We start from the raw sequence: 21214 nt of genomic DNA on the forward strand, positions 1-21214 counted from the left end.
TTTGAAAGGAAGATTTACATTCCAAAAGAATCCCTTTATATCATCTTTACTCCATCATTCAGCTTTTGTTGATAAGAAATTCACTGCTTTATGAACTAGACTGTTCTGTTAACTAGAAATCATTTTTAAAAATGTATTCTTTCAGCTGAGGAAGGTCAGTGCCTCTGAATCTTCTGCCCATTATTTCTTATTTCTTTGGTTGCAACAATGGAAAACAAGACTGCTCTATGAAAATAATTGAGATATGTGAGGATAATTTTACTTATCTTTCTTTCCTTCAGGCTAAATATCTCTGGTTTTATCAAATTGTATAGTAATGTAGTTTTTCAAATTCTTTAATATTTTGGCTGCTGTTCTAGATAATTGCCACGCCACTTTACCCACAGCCTTCTTAAAATCTGAATCTTTAAAATTGAAAGCTTCTTCTAGGATTTTTGCTCCTATGTCCAGTACATACTGCAAGCCCAGGCTTGCAGTAACATAGTTTAACAATTGGTTCTTAATAGGACTTATTGAATATATCGTTGACTAAATTTCACATGAACACTTAGAGCCATATTTTTGCTCTTTTTAACCCAAATGAAGACAGAGATCCTATTACATTTCACTTGATTTTGTTTATTGCTATTTGTCAAATTAAGATTTGATTTTAACATTTTTTTCCTAAAATGCATATATATTTACAAAAGTAAAGTTTAGGAATAGACGGAATAGCTTATTTTTAATTTTTTTAGTAATTTTTTAAGTCTTGAAAATAAGGTAATAATACTTTAGCAATATTTTTACATAAGTTGATGAAATATAATCATTTAAACCAAGTCACTTTAATAAGCATGTTCTTTAAGTGCTCATTTTAGTAAGATTTTTAAGACTAAAATATTTGACCTGTTCAGGTAAGTTGTTAGCATAACCATGAAGACTTTGAATTTAAGAGAAATTAAGTTATTGGTGATGATACAAAGGAAAAATACTTGCCAACCAAGAAGTGCCAGTAATTCTTTAATGTAGAAACAGGGAGCCATTCTTATTCTTAAATGGTGTAAATTGTGTTCTCTGCACTAAATGCTAAATGTTCTCCTCAGTCTGGCAAATAGAAGCACTTTCATTAGAAGTTTATTTTTGAAATAACATTATAACTGAAGTTTAGTACTAATGTATTTAGTCAGTATTTGCATGGCATACTGGTCCAGTTTGTTAAAACTGAGCATGAGCAGGAAGTTCCCTTGTGGCACAGCAGGATAAGGTATCCAGCATTGCCCCACCTGTGGCGCAAGTCACAGCTGCAGCATAGGTCTGGCTCCTAGCCAGGGAATTTCCACGTGCTGTTGATGTGCCCCCTGTCCCCCAAAACAAAAAACTGAACATGGGCAAAGAAGTTTTTGTAACAGAAAATTATTTTTGTTTTTCCTTGAAAAAAGAGAAGCAAAATGTCCACTGTATTAACTGGGAAAGAAGACAGTGTGTGATATTTGCCTGCATTCCAGCAGTAAATTTTAATTGTAAATTACAAGAGAAAATTTTATAATTTATGTAGCATTATAGTAATTTCTTTTTTTAATTAGAGATACTTTTTAGCATTCAAATATCCCTTATAGATTCAAATTATTCACAAATGTGGACATAATTATGCTTTATTCTGTCTAAGCTCTTGTTTGTTCTTAAAGAAATTCTACTTGTGGGGAATTTACACTTTTTAAAGTTATATACATATTTTACTTTTGCTGTGATAAGTTATTTGTAATCTGGAAAGTTAGATAAGTTATGGTCCATATTGTTATATTAAGTAAAAAGCTTTTGGAAAGGGTTAAAAAAAGAAAAGCCAAAAAGTTGCTGCTGTTGCACAGTGGGTTAAGAATCTGACTGCAGAGGCTCTGGTTCAATCCCCTGCCTGGGCTGTGGGTTAAAGGATCCAGAGTTGCCAGCTGTAGCATAGGTCGCAGTTGAGGCTCAGATTCAATCCCTGGCTCAGGAACTCCATATGCCTCTGATGTGGCCATAAAAAAAAGAAAGAAAAACCACTGTGTACTAAAGTAAGATCCTACAAAGATGGTATTATTTTGTTCTGGACTTTGGTTTAGCAAACTCACAACTTTGGCAGTATCCTAAGGGTAGGTTTGCAAAGAACAAAGCTGAATTAACCTCTAAAAGACTGATACATAAAACAAAAATGCTGTCATTATTTGCCTTGAGAAGTGCTCCGAGGACTAAGTACTTGAAACATTGACCAGATTCTGACCTTACAGGTTTAATACATAGGAAGCTGTAGAATACAGAAGATCCCTTTGTGATTTCCTGGAGTCAGAATAGAAAATTAACTTACGTGACTAGAATGTTCAGTGGCACCATCCAGTTAAGCATCATGTTAACATGTACATTTTTCACAATAGGAATATTCTTACCACTAGGACCAGCTCATGAACGTTTTTGGCATGCAGGTCACCCTAAACATTGGATGGGCATTTCCAAGATTTGCTTTTTACTTCTCTTTTTATGGCTCCCTTTCAGATCAGTACCTCTCACTCTACTCTTTCTCCCATCTCCCTTGTCTTCCTCCCTTGTCCTTCTGTATTGATTTAAATGTTACTGTCTTTTATCATGTTCTTAAGTCTTCCTGATCTGGTAGCTTTGTATTACCAAACTGATGAATCTCTGCTCTGGTGCATTGTTTACTTAATCCTCTGAGGACAGTCTTATTTTTGTTATACTCTATTATTATTTTTTTTAAGGTTTCTTTTTAGGGCCACACCCATGATATATGGAAGTTCCCACTCTAGGGGTCAAATCCGAGCTATAGCTGCCAGCCTACACCACAGCCACAGCAATGCCGGATCCAAGCTACATCTGGGGCCCACATGACAGCTCACAGCAGCACTGGATCCCTGACCCACTGAGCTAGGCCAGGGATCAAAACCCACATCCTCGTGGATACTAGTCGAATTCATTTGTGTTGCACCACAGTGGGAACTCCATGTTATACTCTGATTCTTGAGAGATACTTTTTCCTGCACCCTTTGGGCAGCTGTTACATTTTAGAAGAGGCTTTTTTATTTGTGATATTGGCAGTTGCAATTTCATGCAGTAGTTGAGACATGCCATTATTGGATGAATCTGGAGTATCTAGAAAATGATTGGTAAATTGTTGTGAGAACTTTGGGATTGTTGGTGAGTATAAAATAGTTGCATATTTATTTTTAATGCTAAACTATCTATGCATCTTACTAAAATATTTTATAAGAATTTTAAACTTAGAGTTCTCGTTGTGGCTCAGTGGTTAATTAACCCAACTAGTACCCATGAGGATGCAGGTTCAATCCCTGGCCTTGCTCAGTGGGTTAAGGATTCAGTGTTGCCATTAGCTGTGGTGTAGGTCTCAGACATGGCTCAAATCCCACATGGCTATGGCTGTGGCATAGGCCAGCAGCTACGGTTGGATTAGACCCCTAGCTAGGAACCTTCATATGCCATTGGTATGGCCCTAAAAAGACAAGACAAAAAACCCAAAAAACAAAAGAATTTCAAACTCAAGAATTAAGGATATATTTCTCATTATTTATGGAGATTAACCATGCATTCAAATGTGAAGAGGTTAAAAGTAACATTATCATGTACTATTTTGCCTCCCTCCTAAATAGTAAAACCTCTAAGATTGTCTTATGAGTTGATTGCTATCCCTGAAATCACAGGTGGGATATGACCCTTCCGTGAATAGGCAGATTTGACCCAAACTTTGGATCCTATAGTAACTAGCTCTAATCTTAACATCTAGTAGATGGGTTAAGGATAAGGACAACTCTTCTTGAACTCAGCCAAAGTAATCACTAGGAATTGGCTTTCCTTGCCACTACTTACAGGTAGATCCACCCTCCTGTAGTTTTTGCAGTTACGTATGTACATAGAAAGGAACATTAAATTCAGCTTTTTAAAAAATATTTGTAAGTAATGAAAGGAAGTGTAAAACAAGAAAAGTAAAATGTTCAAACCTACTGTGAAAATTATCTACAAATGAGGGGGAAATGGTGTGGATTTATTCCTGACAACCTTGCTTTTATAAAATTAAAACAATATATTTAAGAACCATTTATTATATAGATAATAGAAATAAAAGGGTAGTTGAATTGAGATTGAAGCAAGTTTTGTTAAAGAAAAAAATCAAACTTTTATAAAGGGAAACAATGCAAAAAGGTAGATTTTTTTAAAAAAAATTTAAGATAAAGATTCATGATCATAGAAATTAAAATAACTACTTAGAGTTAAGACAGTTAATTATCAAGCTGTATTCTACAAATCTGCTTAATACCTTCATTCGTATTTCAGTAGTTCATATACCAAAAAAGACAGTACCGTATGCTGTTAAAAATCTCTTGGTAAAATTTTAAAAAGTAGAAATTTTACGTATTTTGATTTCTGGACAGAACAGTAAAACTAGAAATTATTAAAAGTTTTATAAATAACTGCATCAGAGAAGAAATTAGATGTTAACAATTGTGAAATATCTGCCAAGGCAGCACTCAGAAATTAATTCCTAGCTTTGAGTATTCGTTTGACTTTTAAAACCTTGATTAAAAGTACTGAAAAACAGAACAAAGGCACTGAAAATAAAACTTGCAGTATATTAGTAAATGTTGCAATTACTAATTTTGGAAGATTAAATGAACTAGGTATACATGGGGAGTTACTCTCTTTGTAAGCAAATAGGACCAACCCTAATATCCAGTAAGAGCCTCTTACCCCTTCCAGGACCCAAATTAGGTATACACACTGCAGAGAAAAAAAAATTCGGATGTTTAGAAGAAAAAGATACATCAGAATTACCTTTGGGAAACCTTGTTGTTACTGGTGAACAGTTCTTAAACTTCTTGGTCTTGAAACCCTTTTACACTATTAAGAATTGTTGAGTATAATTTTATTTGTGTTGGCTAAATCTGTTTATACTGTATTAGAAATTAAGACCGAGAAATTTTAAAATATATTAATTGACAAATAGTAAATTTGTTATAGTTGACATGTATTTTTATGAAAAGTAACTTTTAAAAAATCAGTTTAGTGGTAAGAGTGGCATTGTTTTACATTTTTGCAGACCCTTACATTTCTGGCTTAATTGACAGCTAGATTTTCATGTCCACTTTCATACCTGATTTTCCATTAGTCTCTTGAGATATGTTATTTTGTTTGAAGGATATAAAGAAAATCTAGCCTCACAGGTGCATGTAGTTGGGAAAGAGAGGTGTTTTAATAGCCTTTTCAGATAGTTGTGAATTACCTTTTTTTTTTGATAATACACCAGAATTCGACAAGTAGTAATTTCTTAAAAGTTATCGTAATGTGGGATTTGAAGCTGTAGCATTTGATTTTTTTGGATTCCAAATCACACTAGAATTCTTAAACTATATTGGTTGATCTTGCACTTTAAATGGATCTTTTACCTATGCATGATTTTTTTTTTTTTTGCCCGCACCTGCAGCTTGCAGAAGTTCCTGGGCCAGGGATCAGACCCCACCCACATCAGTGACTGTACCAAATCCTTAACTGCTAGCTCACCAGGAAACTGCCCCATGCATGATTTTTTTAATACTATGTATTTGTTGTTTGGAAAGTACAGGTTCAGGGAGTTAAATATAATACCAAACAAATCACGTTTTTAATTTCACTACTAAACCCATTAGAACAGTCTTAAAGTATTGGGAAGTCATCAAACTCTTGATGACAGTTAACATATTTTCCAAAATACTACCTTTTTTTTGAAAGTGCTAATTTTATCATTTGTTTTTATTGAAGAATAGGCTATACTTCATTTTCTGGAAAATAATCTGCCCAGTACCCAAGAATAGCTTTGGTTTGGCTGTCTTCTTTGTGGTTGTTGTTTTTATTTGTTTGCTTGTTTGTTGTGGCCATGTCTGTGACATGTGGAAGTTCCTAGGCCAGGGATCAAACCCACATCACAGCAGTGGCCCAAACCACAGTGGTGACAATGCTGATCCTTAACCTGCTGAACCACCAGGGAACTCCTTTGACTGTCGTTCTTTCAAGTATAAATAGTTCTGTGAATAAAGCAGCTTTTTTGTAAGACTGAGCTGCTGGTTCACCTTGCAGCTCAGTCATACAAGTACTTTTTCTTAAGACAACCATAACACTGAAGTGTTCAGCAGAAGATCTTCTACACACTTCCCATTTTAGTCATATAGAATATTAAAAAGATTAGTACTCAAGGGTTGAAATTTTTGAAAATTAAGAATTTTACTACCTTATCAAGGACATAATCGAAGTTAGCTTCTTCTTTCTCTCTTTTGACTACACCTGTAGCATTTGGAAGTTCTTAGGACAAATCAAACCTTCTCCACAGCCGCAACCTAAGCCACTGCAGTGACAGTGCAAGATCCTTAACCCAATGAGCCAAAAGAGAACTTTTTTTTTTTTATTACATTTTTTTTTTTTTTTCCCACTGTACAGCAAGGGGGTCAGGTTATCCTTACATGTATACATTATAATTACAGTTTTCCCCCCACCCTTTCTTCTGTTGCAACATGAGTATCTAGACAAAGTTCTCAATGCTATTCAGCAGGATCTCCTTGTAAATCTATTCTAATTGTATCTGAAAAGCCCAAGCTCCCGATCCTTCCCACTCCCTCCCCCTCCCATCAGGCAGCTACAAGTCTCTTCTCCAAGTCCATGATTTTCTTTTCTGAGATGTTCATTTGTGCTGGATATTAGATTCCAGTTATAAGTGATATCATACGGCATTTGTCTTTGTCTTTCTGGCTCATTTCACTCAGTATGAGATTCTCTAGTTCCATCCATGTTGCTGCAAATGGCATTATGTCATCATTCTTTTTTATGGCTGAGTAGTATTCCATTGTGTATATATACCACATCTTCCGAATCCAATTATCTGTCGATGGACATTTGGGTTGTTTCCATGTCCTGGCTATTGTGAATAGTGCTGCAATGAACATGCGGGTGCACGTGTCTCTTTTAAGTAGAGTTTTGTCCGGATAGATGCCCAAGAGTGGGATTGCGGGGTCATATGGAAGTTCTATGTATAGATTTCTAAGGAGAACTTTTTTTTTAACTGCAAGAATGTGGTTGTTAAAACATAACAGTGACTAGTATAGTGTGATGCTACTACTGTGATTTGTTCTTAGGTAGCAGACGATTTCATTTTTCGTTTACAATTCATTGATTTTTAGCATCTTTACCAGGTGGTGCAGCCATTACCATAAATTGGTTTTTTAACATTTTCATCCTCCCAGTAAGAACCTGCAATGCCATTTGGACTTCTTTTTTTTTTTTTTTTTTTTTTTTTTTTTTTTAACAGAAATAGCCTGTTAGCAAAATGTTAAAAAGAAAAAACTGTTCAGGAGTTCCTGTCGTGGTGCAGCAGAAACAAATCCGACTAGGATCCATGAGGTTGTGGGTTCAATCCCTGGCCTTGCTCAGTGGGTTATGGATCCAGCGTTGCCGTGAGCTGTGGTGTAGTTCGCAGATATGGCTCAAATCTGGTGTTGGTGTGGCTGTGACATAGGCCCACAGCTGTAGCTCCGATAAGACACCTAGCCTGGGAACCTTCATATGCTGTGGGTGCAGCCCTAAAAAGACAAAAGACAAAAAAAAAAAAAAAAAAAAAGAAGAAGAGGAAGAAAACGTTTAGTATTATTACAATTTACAATTTTCGGTTCTCAGTAAAGTACTATGCTCATCTTTTTCACTTGCTATAGGATCAGATTGCCATCATGTTTTCTTCCTTATTAGTAATGTCTTGGACTTATTTTGATGTTTGTTTGAGTCTAACTTTAGAATACACTCAGTTGACTTGACAGATCATTGTTTTAGCCATTTTCCTAGATTGCATATTAAGTAGAATATCTTCCAGGAAGTAGTATGTCATTTGTATGTCTACAATTAGTATGGTTTTCAGTTTTCTCTGGTGGGTAGTAGGTAATAATAGAGAATGTATCACATTTTTCTGTTTTTTTATTTCTAATAGCATAGGAGTACAGTTTAATGTGGTTTATTGCGTATGTTAAATTGATAGTTTGTATGGATTGTGATTTCAGACTTTTTTAAAATAAGAAAGTACTTTGGAGATAATTTATACTTTTGTCCTTGAAGTGAGAGTCTAGATGACGGTGCAGGTTAAAGTCTCTTACATCGTATATATTGCCATTTCTGCTATAATTTATTCTGAATCTAAAATGGAGATGATTTACACATTTGAAAAATGTTGAACTTTTAAATGTAACAAAATATATAAGATATGGTATCAGGTATAAGCTAGAACATTGTTTGTAGGCTATTAGAGATGAGGCTTTGCCACCAAATGTAGATGCTATTAGGGAAAAGAATGCATTTGTAATACAATGCCCTAGTTACTCTCCAGTTGTAAAAAAAAAAAAAAAAAAAAAAAAATTCAAAGTTCAGTTAGCTAACGAATATTTGTTTTCTAAATAGAAGTAACATAAATGTCCTAAGAAATTTAATTTTTTACTATTCATAGTCAACTAGATGGTGTCCAGAGTTTGTCCTGATTTACCCTTCTGCCTTTATTCTTCCCGATAAGAAAACTTTTTCATGTAGATATTTTACCTGCATTAGCTCAGGATGATCTCTAAATTCCCCATTTAAAAATCCATCCTTTAAAGTTCTACTAAGTCATGCTTTTTAAAATTTTTTCACCCTGTCTTTCTGGAAGTACCTTTCTTTTTTGTATGAATTCAAAGCCTGTCTGTTTTTCAAACTACAGCTCAGGTTTACTTCCTTCATGAGATGCTGACCATTGTGCCCACCTTATATTTGGAATTTAATTATAAAATGTCTTTTTAAATTATTTAATGTCTCTTTTTAAGAAACTTAATAATGCTTTATTCCCCAACTAGATTATATGTATATGTAAGAGCAAAATTTTTAATCTTCATGTCTTTGTAGCATCCCCCATGTAATAGATATTTAAATATTTTTTTAATTTAGTGGCATATTCTACCTTATCCTTTGATTGCTAAATGTTCTGGCTTATAATTAGAAAATACTATAAAAAAACTTTCATGAAAAGTGCAATTGGAGCAGTGTTGTACTAGGGAGAAAATAAACATTTTTACTTAACCATCATAAAATTATTTCAGAAGTTCCCGTCATGGCTCAGTGGTTAGCGAATCTAACTAGGAACCATGAGGTTACGGGTTCGATCCCTGGCCTTACTCAGTTAAGGATCTGGCATTGCCGTGAGCTGTGGTGTAGGTTGCAGACGCGGCTCGGATCCCGCGTTGCTGTGGCTCTGGTGTAGGCCCATGGCTACAGCTCCCATTCAACCCCTGGCCTGGGAACCTCCATGTGCCACGGGAGTGGCCCAAGAAATGGCAAAAAGACAAAAAAATAAAATAAAATTACTTCAGATAAGCAGCGAGATCCTGCTCTGTAGCAGTGGTAACTATATCTAGTCACTTGTGATGGAAAATGATGGAGAATAATGTGAGAAAAAAGAAAAATTTATATATATGTATGACAGGGTCACTTTGCTGTATATTAGAAGTTGACAGAACACTGTAAATCAACTATAATGGAAAAAATAAAAATCACAAAATAAAATTATACTTCAGAGCTCAGTAAATACTGAAGCTCTTATTTAAAGGAAAAATAATTTTAATAATAACTTAAAAATAATTTAAGGAGGTATAGCCTTTCTTACGTAGTGTATAATTGAAAAGAAGTGTCTTAAGAACATAATTATATGCAGATATATTGTGCATGCTAAACACAGTGTAAATATATAACAGCTATCATTGAGACCTTAAAAAGTTAGAACAGTCCAATGAAGATGAAAATTGATTTGACCTTTAAATTTTGATTTAAAAAAGAAAGATGATATAAAAAAGTAGTAGAACAAAAGAGCACAATAGTTGTGGATATAGGCTGTTAACCAAATCTATGGTTTTGTTTATATTTGAACTAAATATATAATTACTGATCCTACAAGCGTGTGAACTAAGATAACTTCTCCAGAATCACCCTTAATCCCCACTTTCTTCCTTTATGTATGGATCAGTATAACATCCATGCATATATACATACATACCTACATACATACTACATAGAAAAGATCACTTCCACCCTAGCAGGTAGCGATTCCCTGCTACGTTTAGAAGTCAGCTACAATAATGCTGTACACCAGGATCTGCAAACTAGGGACTAAAATTATGAGCTAATAGGAGTTCATGGTGGCCTCGTGGTTAAGGATCTGGAGTTTCACTTTTGTGGCTCAGGCTCAGTCCCTGGCTTCAGACATGCTGCAGTGGTGGCCAAAAAAGAAAAAAAAAAATTATTAAAAAAAATGGGCTAATCTTGTGGCCCACTGCCTTTTTTTTATATGGCCTGTAATCTAAGAATGGCTTTTACATTTTAAGTGGTTGAAAAAAAAATGAAAAGAATAATATTTTGTGTTATAAAAATTACATGAAGTTGCAATTTTAGTGTCCATAAATTTTCACTGAAACACACAGTCATTGATCTATTGATTGTCTTTGGCTGCTTTTGAACTATAATGGCAAGAGTTGAATTGTTGTGGCAGAGATTGTATGTTATGAACTCTTCTTGCCTCACTGTGCTACTTAGTGGATGAATCCCAGTGATGCTGCAGGTGGTAACTAGGTGAAGTTTTAAGTGCCATGGGTGTCACTGTACTGCAACCTTTATTACCAATGTATACTTATTATTTCAAAACAAGAAGAGAAAAGTGGACTTCAGGTGTCTTAAATTTTAAGGCACAGTGGAGTGTGGAGTAGAAATTAATTTTGTTTCAAATTAGAAAGCAAAGTACTGAACTGTAGATATGTTGAAAGAATATAGTGCACATCCACATTATCAGAGTGTAATCACTCATTACAGTAGCTCCAACAGATTGCAAAGCAACTATCAGAAAAATGAGGAAATTTAAAACAGAACATCACACCACAGCAGAATTTTCCTTGCAAAAATAATGAAATGGGGCTTCAAACAAAATAAGTTCCTGAGCAGCTCTTTTGTTAGCCAAGTAAGGAAAGCCATTTATCAGTGGTGATTCTGTTAAATTATGTTCAGTTGCAGCAGCCAAAGAAATACGTCCAGAAAAATGAATTTGTTTAAAACTATTTGCCTTTTGGTGAGAATAATTACTCAGAATTGAAGATATTGAGAGCAACATTAGTAATCAATTTTAAAAAAAGCTTTTTTTTTTTTCTTTTTAGGGCCACACTCATGGCATATGGAGTAAAGCATATGATTTTTAGTGGTTTTCCTTGACTCTTGATGAGTCGACAGATGTTTACCAGTATGGCTAGTTGTTGGTTGGTGCTAGATTTGAAATGACTGAAGAACATGCTTTATGAAAAGTCTATGTGGAACAACTACAGGTGAAAAAGTCTCTAAAGTTGAGAAGACACTAATTTAGTATAACCTGAAGTAGAATCTGTTGAGATGTTTTAAAACTTCTGGTGGCAAATATATTGTGGAGGGGAAAAATGCTCATTTGGACAAATTTACAAGGCTTGTGAAAATGTGAGATGTTCAAGGCCTTATAATTATTGATGGCATTACTCATTTCCAGATACTTTGTGGAAAATACTTGAATGTGTGGTGTATTATTGAACCGTTATTGTCAGCAGTGAACCTCATTTGCTATCGTGGACTTAACTGTTGTCAATCCATGCATTTTTGTCAGACAAATAGAGTATCTTGACTTTACCTACTGGTACGCTGGTGAGATGGCTTAGCAGTGACAAAAGTTTTACTGTGACTTTTTTGAGCTTAGGCAAGATTGAAATTTTCAACAAAAAAATTGCCCTTAACCACTGTCACAAAGCCCTGAATGGCTCTAGACTCGATAATGTTTCTTAATTAATTCGACTTAAAATTACAAATCAAAACAGGACTTATATGCAAAACTTATATTCCAATAATCATTTTGATGACAGTTAACATATAATGAAATATGCAGCTGCTTTATACATTTTACATTCTTTTGAAAGTTAAAGGAAGAAATGAGGAGTTCCCTTTCTGGCTCAGTGGGTTACAAACTCGACTAGTTATCTGAGGATATGGGTTCAATCCCTGGCCTCACTCAGTGGGTTAAGGATCTGGCATTGCCATGAGCTGTGATGTGGGTTTCAGACAGGGCTCAGATCCTGTGTTGCTGTGGCTGTGGTGTAGGCTAGCAGCTACAGCTGCAATTCAGCCTCTAGCCTCAGAACTTCCATATGCCGCAGGTGCGGTCCTGAAAAGCAAAAAAAAAGGGGGTGGTGGTGAATTACACCTTCATTTCAATACAGATTTTTAGCAGATACTTTTTTTTTTTTTTTTTTTTTTTTTTTTTTTTTTTGTCTTTTTGCTATTTCTTGGACCGCTCTTGCGGCATATGGAGGTTCCCAGGCTAGGGGTTGAATCGGAGCTGTAGCCACTGGCCTACGCCAGAGCCACAGTAACGTGGGATCCGAGCTGCGTCTGCAACCTACACCACAGCTCAGGGCAACTCAGGATCCTTAACCCACTGAGCAGGGGCAGGGACCGAACCTGCAACCTCATGGTTCCTAGTCGGATTCGTTAACCACTGCGCCACAACGGGAACTCCAGCAGATACATTTTTTAATTCAAATTGTAACTTCAGAAAGTTTTAGACCTCAATACAAGTACAAAGGAAATTTTTATATTTAAAAATAAATTTCACCGCAATTGAAATGAAAGTGATTTATCTGCAGTGTGATGATATGCTAAAATGTGATGTCAAAAGAAGAATTTTGGAGTTCCTGTTGTGGCTCAGTGGGTTAGGAACACAGCATAGTGTCTGTGAGGGTGCGGTTCGTCGCTGGCATCACTCGGTGGGTTAAAGGATCTGGCATTGCCACAAGCTGTGGTATAGGTTACAGATGCTAGGTTGTAGATGTGGCTCGAATCTGGTGTTGCTGTGGCTGTGATGTAAGCTGGCAGTGGCAGCTCTAATTTGATCCCTAGCCTGGGAGCTTCCATATGCCACAGATGAGGCCCTAAATGAAAAAAAAGAATTTAATAGAATTTTATGAAAGACTTCTAAGTGAAAATATGCTAAATTAAAATCTTATGCCTGTTGATTGATATCAGTATTCGGTAGTACCTATACATGTAGAAAATCATTTTCATAGGTTAAGTCTGTAAAATCTCTCATTGGTCAGCATTAACAGATAAATATTTGCAGTAAATTTTAGTGACAGTGATCTCAAACTTTGAACCCACTTAAGCAAAGTTACCCTATTAAAGGAATTCTAGACTTCTCATTAGTGGATTCAAATGATAAAAAATTGTACTCAACTATTACATTTTGAGTCCTGTCAATAAAATGTTTTAAGAATTTTTTTTTATTTAAGTCCCTGATTAATAGTCTCAGTCTCACCTCACAACCTACAAAACCTAAAATATTCATTATCTGGCCCTCTACAAAAATTTTGCTGATACTTGCAATGTACTCACACAAGAGATAATTGCCTGAGGAAGTTATTCTTCAGTAAAAGCAATGAAATTGTTCATGGTGCAATGATATAAAGAAAGGATAAGTAAAAATAAATATGTTTAACATCATACAAAATAAGCTTATAGTTATTTATCTTTTATGATAAATTCATGAATGAGGTTCATAAAATGCCTGCTAAAATTACCTACTTCAAAAGTGATTAAGAAACAATCATGCTCTCCAGTGCTTGTATATATTTCTGATAAGAGAGTACCAAGGCAATCACTTTTGCCTAGCAAATATTTCATTTAAAATTTTTTGCCTGGGGAGTTCCTCTCGTGGCACAGCAGAAACAAATCTGACTGGTATCCATGAGGATGCTGGTTCAATCCCTGGCGTTGCTCAGTGGATCGGGGATCTGACATTGCTGTGAGCTGTGGTGTTGGTTGAGGATGTGACTCTGATCTTGTGTTGCTATGGCTATGGTGTAGGCTGGCAGCCTTAGATCCAATTCAACCCCTAGACTGGAAACTTCCACATGTCATGGGTGTGGCCTTAAAAAAAAAAAAAAAAAAACTGCCCGAAACTCAGGTTTAGTTTTTCAGATGATGAAACTTTAAGATGATTTGTTTAGTTATCTTTTCCTAGAAATTGTTTTTTTCTTGAGTGAATATTGATTCTTTTTATACTCTGCCTTGTTTAGAGAGAATTTAAGGAGGGCTAAGTAGATTTTATTAAGTGTTAGATTATTATCAGATTCTAGGGTCCTCTAAAGAGTTCAGAGAAGACTTATGGGGAATCTACAGTGTGACACAGTATAAAGATTTATTTTATTAACATAGTCTGGGAGAACTTGGAAGATAAAGTATCTGGCCCACCAGGTTAAAGATCTGCGTTCACATTGCTATGGCTGGGGTTTGATCCCTGGTCTGGGAACTTCTGCTTGCTGTGGGTGTTACCAAAAAAAAAAAAAGAGGAAAGCAGGAGGCAGTCAGTGGTGGTGTGGTGGGAGATGGAGGTAGATGAGTACTTTGAGGCTTGGAGATTTGATTAAGAGAAATGGACTTTATTGACAGGTATTTCCAGACTTGGCATATAGTGTTTGGTGCTCAGAGATAAAAATTGGGGCCCTATATAAGAACTTTGAGCAGGAGAAATACAAGATAAACACAGAATGACAGAGGATGGCCAGATGCGGATCATCAGAATAATTTGCAATCTTTCATACCCTGAATTGAATGCTTTAAGTGCCTTATTTTCTAAATACGAAGAGTGTTTTGCACATAGTCTTTTATACATTGTTCTGATAGGTAAATGCAATCTTTTTTTTCCCCCCCGCTGTACAGCATGGGGGCCAAGTTACATTTACATGTATACATTTTTTTTCCACTCTTTGTTCTGTTGCAATGTAAGTATCTAGACATAGTTCTCAATGCTACTCAGCAGGATCTCATTGTAAATCCATTCTAAGTTGTATCCGAATAACCCCAAGCTCCTGATCTCTCCCACTCCCTCCCTTTCCCCCCAGGCAGCCACAAGTCTATTCTCCAAGTCCAGGATTTTCTTTTTTGTGGAAATGTTCATTTGTGCAGTGTATTAGATTCCAGTTATAAGTGATATATGGTATTTGTCTTTGTCTTTCTGACTTATTTCACTCAGTATGAGAGTCTCTAGTTTCATCCATGTTGCTGTAAATGTCGTTCTTTTTTATGGCTGAGTAGTATTCCATTGTTGTATGTATACCACATCTTCCTGATCCAATCATCTGTTGATGGACATATCGGTTGTTTCCATGTCTTGGCTATTGTGAATAGTGCTGCAATGAACATGTGGGTGCATGTGTCTCTTTTAAGTAAAGTTTTGTCTGGATATATGCCCAAGAGTGGGATTGCAGGGTCTTGTGAAAATTCTATGGATAGACTTCTAAGGTATCTCCAAATTGTTCTCCATAGAGGTTGTACCAGTTTACATTCCCACCAGCAGTGCAGGAGGGTTCCCTTTTCTCCACAGCCCCTCCAGCACTTGTTATTTGTGGACTTAAGTAATGGTGGCCATTCTGACTGGTGTGAGGTGGTATCTCATGGTAGTTTTGATTTGTAGGTAAATGCAATCTTTTGAAACAGACTAACAGCATGTATAAGGGTCTTCTAAAATCCTTTTACTCACCAATGGTAATAGGATTATTTACCTCTTAAGTGAGTCTCTCATCTCACTCCAAATTGGAAAATACCAGCTAGTGTTCTCATCATGTAGACTTTTTCTTGGAGATGTCCCTTATAACATTTATTCTTAAGTTTTTACATCCTAGGACAGTGCAGTTTAGTGGGCTGCTCAAGTGCTTTCTTTAAATCACAGAGATTATAGATCTAGAAAAACTGGGTAACTTAAGTAACTTTTTTATTTTTACCACAGGTATCTGAATGCAATTCAAACGATGTGTCCACACATACTCCGCTATTTGACCACAGCAGTCATAACAAACAAAGATGTTCGAAAACGCCGGCAGGTACTAAAAGATCTGGTCAAAGTTATTCAACAGGTAAAAACTAAAGTCTTCACTGATAATTAAAATATACCTATACTTTTCAGTCTAACCTCTTTTTCTAAAGTATTTATTCTTAAGGAAAGGCTACCTAAAGTATACATGAAGAGATCTTTAAGTTCAAGATATACTTATGGTAGATGTGGTATGAATGAATACTGCCCTCTGCTAGTTGGATACCTAATACACATTGTTACTAGTGTTGGTCTTACTGCAAAGAGTCAGAGAGATCTGGAGCCTAGAAGTCTTTTGGAAGGCCACCACCTACATAATTCCAGAGTAGTGACTTTTACATGGAGTGTAATTTTAATAGTCCCCAAGTTGTACAAAAGCTATAGCCCTACTGGCTGATTTTTAGTAAATTTCTCAGCAATAACTTAAAAAAACACACACACACACACTTAAATATTTATTTGATCTAAGAATAATTTAAGTACAAAAAGACAATTTTATTCTGCAAGATATGGGTACCCTTTTACTTGGACAAGTTCATCACTGTTTATTGACTAAGGGAAACTTTTGGCAGTAGAGGAATTTGAAAGCTTTTGGAATGGTTCTAGGATGAGAATTTCGAGAACTTAGTCTGGAAGGCCAAGGTGTGGTGTGGAATTAGTATGTGAGCAATTGCTTTTAGAAGATAGTACTTTGTTATAAATTTGTTAGAAATTAATGGTAAGGCAGGAGAAAATAAAATAGAGCTATTCTTGGGGCAATGTACTAAACAATGTTGAATCAGATCCAACATGACCTTTGATTTAATTTTACAGGAGTCTTACACATATAAAGACCCAATTACAGAGTTTGTTGAATGCTTGTATGTTAATTTTGACTTTGATGGGGCTCAGAAAAAGCTGAGGGAATGTGAATCAGTAAGTATAAATTTTTACTTATAACATTCTTAAATGTGGAGATGTAAGAATTAACTTTGTAGTTCTATTAAAGTAATTATATTGGATATGTTCATAATCTTAAAATGGCAGATTGTTTTGGAGTTCCTCTTGTGGCTCAGCAGGTAAGGAGTCTGACTAGCATCCATGAGGACACAGGTTTGATCCTTGGCCTTGCTCAGTGGGTTAAGGATCCGGCATTGCCGCGAGCTGTGGTGTAGGTTGCAGATGCAATTCGGATCCTGTGTTGCTGTGGCTGTGGTGTAGCCTGGCAGCTACAGCTCCGATTAGACCCCTAGCCTGGGAGTCTCCATGTGCTGCGCATGTGGCCCTAGAAATGCAAAAAAAAAAAAAAAGGCAGGCAGATTGTTTTAAAATGTGCTGGGGTGAAGAAATTTTTAATGTTATTGCTATATGTGTATCCCTTTTGTTAGCACAGTTGTTAAAATATCAGGGGCATTATGAAATTCACATACAATTTCATATCTTATCCTGAATGAGTAAGTATGTGATATATTTTATATATATAGGAAAAGTCATATGGACTTTTAGATCACAACTGTGTTTCCACTTTGTTACAGAACCAGGCCTTTCTTTACAATTTTTCACATGATCATATTTAACATTCGATATAAATCAGTCAAGCTGAAACTGAATTTAACTACAGTGTCTTATGTTGGTTGGTAGAAACTAAAATACTTTGAGAACAACTGAAAGCGTTAGATTTATGGTTTCTTTTTGAATAAGTTGGTTTGCAACTTTTGAGAAACTAAGAATTTTTACCTGTTGAATGCATTTACCAAACAAATTACTAGCTGTCAGTTTCATTTCTGAACCCAAATGTTAGCACACAGAAATGGAAAGAATTTTTTGAAGGACTAAGATCTTAATTTGTCTAAGAAAAGGAAATTATGTAAGTATACCTTTAGAGGTGATTTTCAAACACTGGACAAAATTAGAATCCATTTGTGTATATGAAGTCAAATGTCATGTTATTAAATATTGATATATATTTGTAATGCTGAGTATCTAGGTCTTGCCAAGGCAGTGGGGCACTTGGTTGCTATTTTCAAAGTTGAAATATTCTTTTAATTATGATACTATCTGTGGAATAGGTGCCACCCCTTGAATTTTTCTCTTTTAGATTTTTAAGTCTGCTTACTATCACAGAAATATGCTTATATTGAGTCCACTCATAACTATTTTAAATAGATGGAAAAGATATGTTATCTAAGAGCATTTATGTAGGATAATGACAGGACAAAGCTTTGTTACAAGATTGCTTAAGTTGTCAGTGAAACAAGGAGAACATTGCAGTTCTTAGTTCTTATTCTTGTAGCTTTCATTTACTTGTTTAAATTACTGAAGACTTGAACATAATGTTCTAGATAGTGCTATAGTGTAGAACTTGTGTTGTTAGATGAGAGAATTGTGAATGGAGTAATGAGTAAAGTATAAAATGTTTGAGACTAATTTTTAAAAATTGCTTGTCAACACCATTAATTTTTTTCTTTTATATTTTATACACATAGGTGCTAGTGAATGATTTCTTTTTGGTGGCTTGTCTTGAGGATTTCATTGAAAATGCTCGTCTTTTCATATTTGAGACTTTTTGTCGCATCCATCAGTGTATCAGCATTAAGTAAGAACACCCTGATTTGATTTGTATTTTCTACTTTCAGATTTCTGGAAACTTTCATTTATTATAAAGTTAGACTTAATAGGATTCCAGTTAATTGGATTTTTATTTTATCTCTCTTTGCTTTAGAAGAAAAAAGAAATAATCTTATAGTGATTTATTAAAATCTTAACTTCTGTTTGAATTCTGGAATGGTACATACAGATCCTACTTCTTTAGTTTCCATGTGTTAAAGGGGACAGCATGATTTTTGAATATGATAACTTCAAGGTAGTATTATAATAGTCAGTGACCATTTTAAAGGGGTACCCTTTAGGAGTTCCTATTGTGGTGCCAAAGAATCAACAGTGTCTCTGGAGCCCTGGAACACTGGTTGAATCCCTGGCCTGACACAGAAGGTTAAGGATTAGCATTGCTGCAGCTGCTGCACTGTAGGTCACAACTGAGGCTAAGATCTGATCCTTGGCTCAGGAAGGCCATATGCCACAGGTGGCACAAAAAAAAAAAAAAAAAAGTTACCTTTTAAAAGAGTACTATTATACCATTACTTAGGGAGAAAAGGACAGCAACCCGTTTTAGAATGGTCTTCGACATGAGTTCAAGTAAGGAGTTAGTCCTCTAGTAAATCAGAAATACTGTTGAAAAGACCACATTTGGTAATCATTTTAGTTAATTTGTTATTTAATTGTATATTTGAATTCTCTTATAGTAAACTGTAACATCCTAAAGTGTTGAAACATGAAAAAATTATGGCGAATTTCAGCTGAAAGTTTCTTTGTTGTTTGAGAAAATTACTGTGAAAAAATTGTGAAACTTATGAGAAACTAGTTTTACATATTAGAACTTGAAAAATAACAGTGGCTTTTGGCCACGGATGAAGTCAAACAGTAAATGATCCATAAATGTTTAAGGACTTACTACTTAAATGCTTACCTCTTAGGAATTATATGTAGACCAAAGTTTTACTTGAGTGCCATTTGTTTTTGCTAAGGCGTCCATACTTGCTTCCCTCATTGTAGTGGGTTGTCATTGAAGTGGTTATTCAGAGTTAGAAATATTGTAATGTGGGGCTTTTCCTATGGGAGTTGAAGCCATGACTTCTATTTTATTAGTACTTTACTATAGCTAACAGACATATAATTTTAAAAAATTCGATTCTCTTAAAGAATACATGGAAATAGTCCTAATACGCCATTGGTTGGGACAATAGGTAACTGAATTTTTACATTGCTTTTTTATTTTTTTTAAGATTTATTTTTCAGACTTAAGGAGGAAGGATGTTAATATTTTGGTTTCCCTTTTAGACTTTCCCCCATTTCTCATGAGAAACTGATCACTTGAGTGGCCTTTTTGTTCATAACTCATTTAACTGTCCTTGCTGTGAGCCTTTTGAGGGCAGATTTTAAAAACATCTTTAGCACCTGGCTTACTAACTTTGTATAGATGCTCAATAAATACTTGTTAAATAAATGTTTTTCCTTTGTATTAAGGCATCTGTCCATTATTTTTGTCTGTGATAATGCTTTTTTTGTTTGTATGGTTTTTGTTGGTTTTTATGACAATGTTTTTTTTACTTTGATGTTTGCTTCAGAGCTGCCATGAATAGGAAGGTTTGTTCCAGTTATCCTTTATTAACTCTGGGACCTTGTATTCATTATTTTGCCTTTGGAGATCCAGCTTAATATTTTTAACAGTAAAATATATAAAATGTTTCTCTAATAAGATGTACACTCAAGAGTGATGTACAGCTCAAGGAAGGTAATAGAGTGGGACTGCGTCTGTAAATTTTCATGTGACATTATCATTCTCTAAGGAATTTCTTAGACATCTCAGTGTAGTGTATGACTTTTTTTCTTTGATTGCTGTAGTTCTTTGATTCCTGTATTTGTGAGTTTGTGTGTGCGGTTTTAGATAAAGTCTAAAGCATTTAGTGGCTTTTTAAAGTCCAGATATCTTTTCTCTCTTCTATTAATAGTGTTGCCTTATCACTTAGGTTGTTTAAATGTTTTTGGCTACCTGTGGAATGTTTTACTTAATTAGGTGATTTTTGAATACATTAATTAATGAATTTCCTTCAGATGCTGGGGAAGAATTTTAGAGCTGGAAGAAATTTTAGTGTGTTTTTAATCCAACAAGACACAGCTATGGAATCATTGACAGTAGGACTTCTCAATAGAACTTTCTGTAGTGATGGAAGTGTGTACATTTCTCAGTATAGTATCCAATAACCATAGGTTTTTTGAGCACTTTAAATGTGGCTCAGGTTTCAGGTTCTAGAACCATGGTTTTTAAATTTTGTGTGTAGGACTTACAGTATTATGAAGATGAATGTGTGTGCATATAAACATATCAAGTCAGAGCCCCTTCATCTTGTTTAGCCTGTACCTCTCTTTAGTTTCTCTCTTAACTTTTTGAACCACATGACTCTGACTTCTGGAAACCCAGTTTTACAAGACATTGACGCAGTACAACTCCTTTGTTTTGTAGCTACCCATCTATAACTGAGAAACTGAAGGCTTAGAGACATTAGGCTGCTTAGGTCCTATTTAATGAAAGAACCTGAGCTAATAGGTCTCTGACATTCATGTATTGTCCCTCATTAAAAGTCATTCTTTTTCATTGTGAATAATTGATATTTTTAGAAATAGCAGATTTAAACTGATGTGTTGTTGGTATTATCACTTGGGCCAGAGGATCAAGATGGA

At 35.2% G+C, this 21214-nt stretch overlaps 1 protein-coding gene across 1 annotated transcript in view; it reads left to right on the forward strand.

Moving 5' to 3' along the window:
• The window catches only part of EIF3E (eukaryotic translation initiation factor 3 subunit E), a 54716-nt gene that overhangs the window by 19450 nt on the left and 14052 nt on the right, over positions 1–21214 (forward strand). Inside the window, exons 8-10 of the mRNA XM_021089027.1 lie at positions 15854–15980; positions 16751–16852; positions 18403–18512. Of these exons, the coding sequence (XP_020944686.1) occupies positions 15854–15980; positions 16751–16852; positions 18403–18512 (339 nt within the window). The remainder of the gene's footprint in view (positions 1–15853; positions 15981–16750; positions 16853–18402; positions 18513–21214) is intronic.

Source organism: Sus scrofa, chromosome 4 (assembly GCF_000003025.6).
Source record: "Sus scrofa isolate TJ Tabasco breed Duroc chromosome 4, Sscrofa11.1, whole genome shotgun sequence".
NCBI lineage: Eukaryota > Metazoa > Chordata > Mammalia > Artiodactyla > Suidae > Sus > Sus scrofa.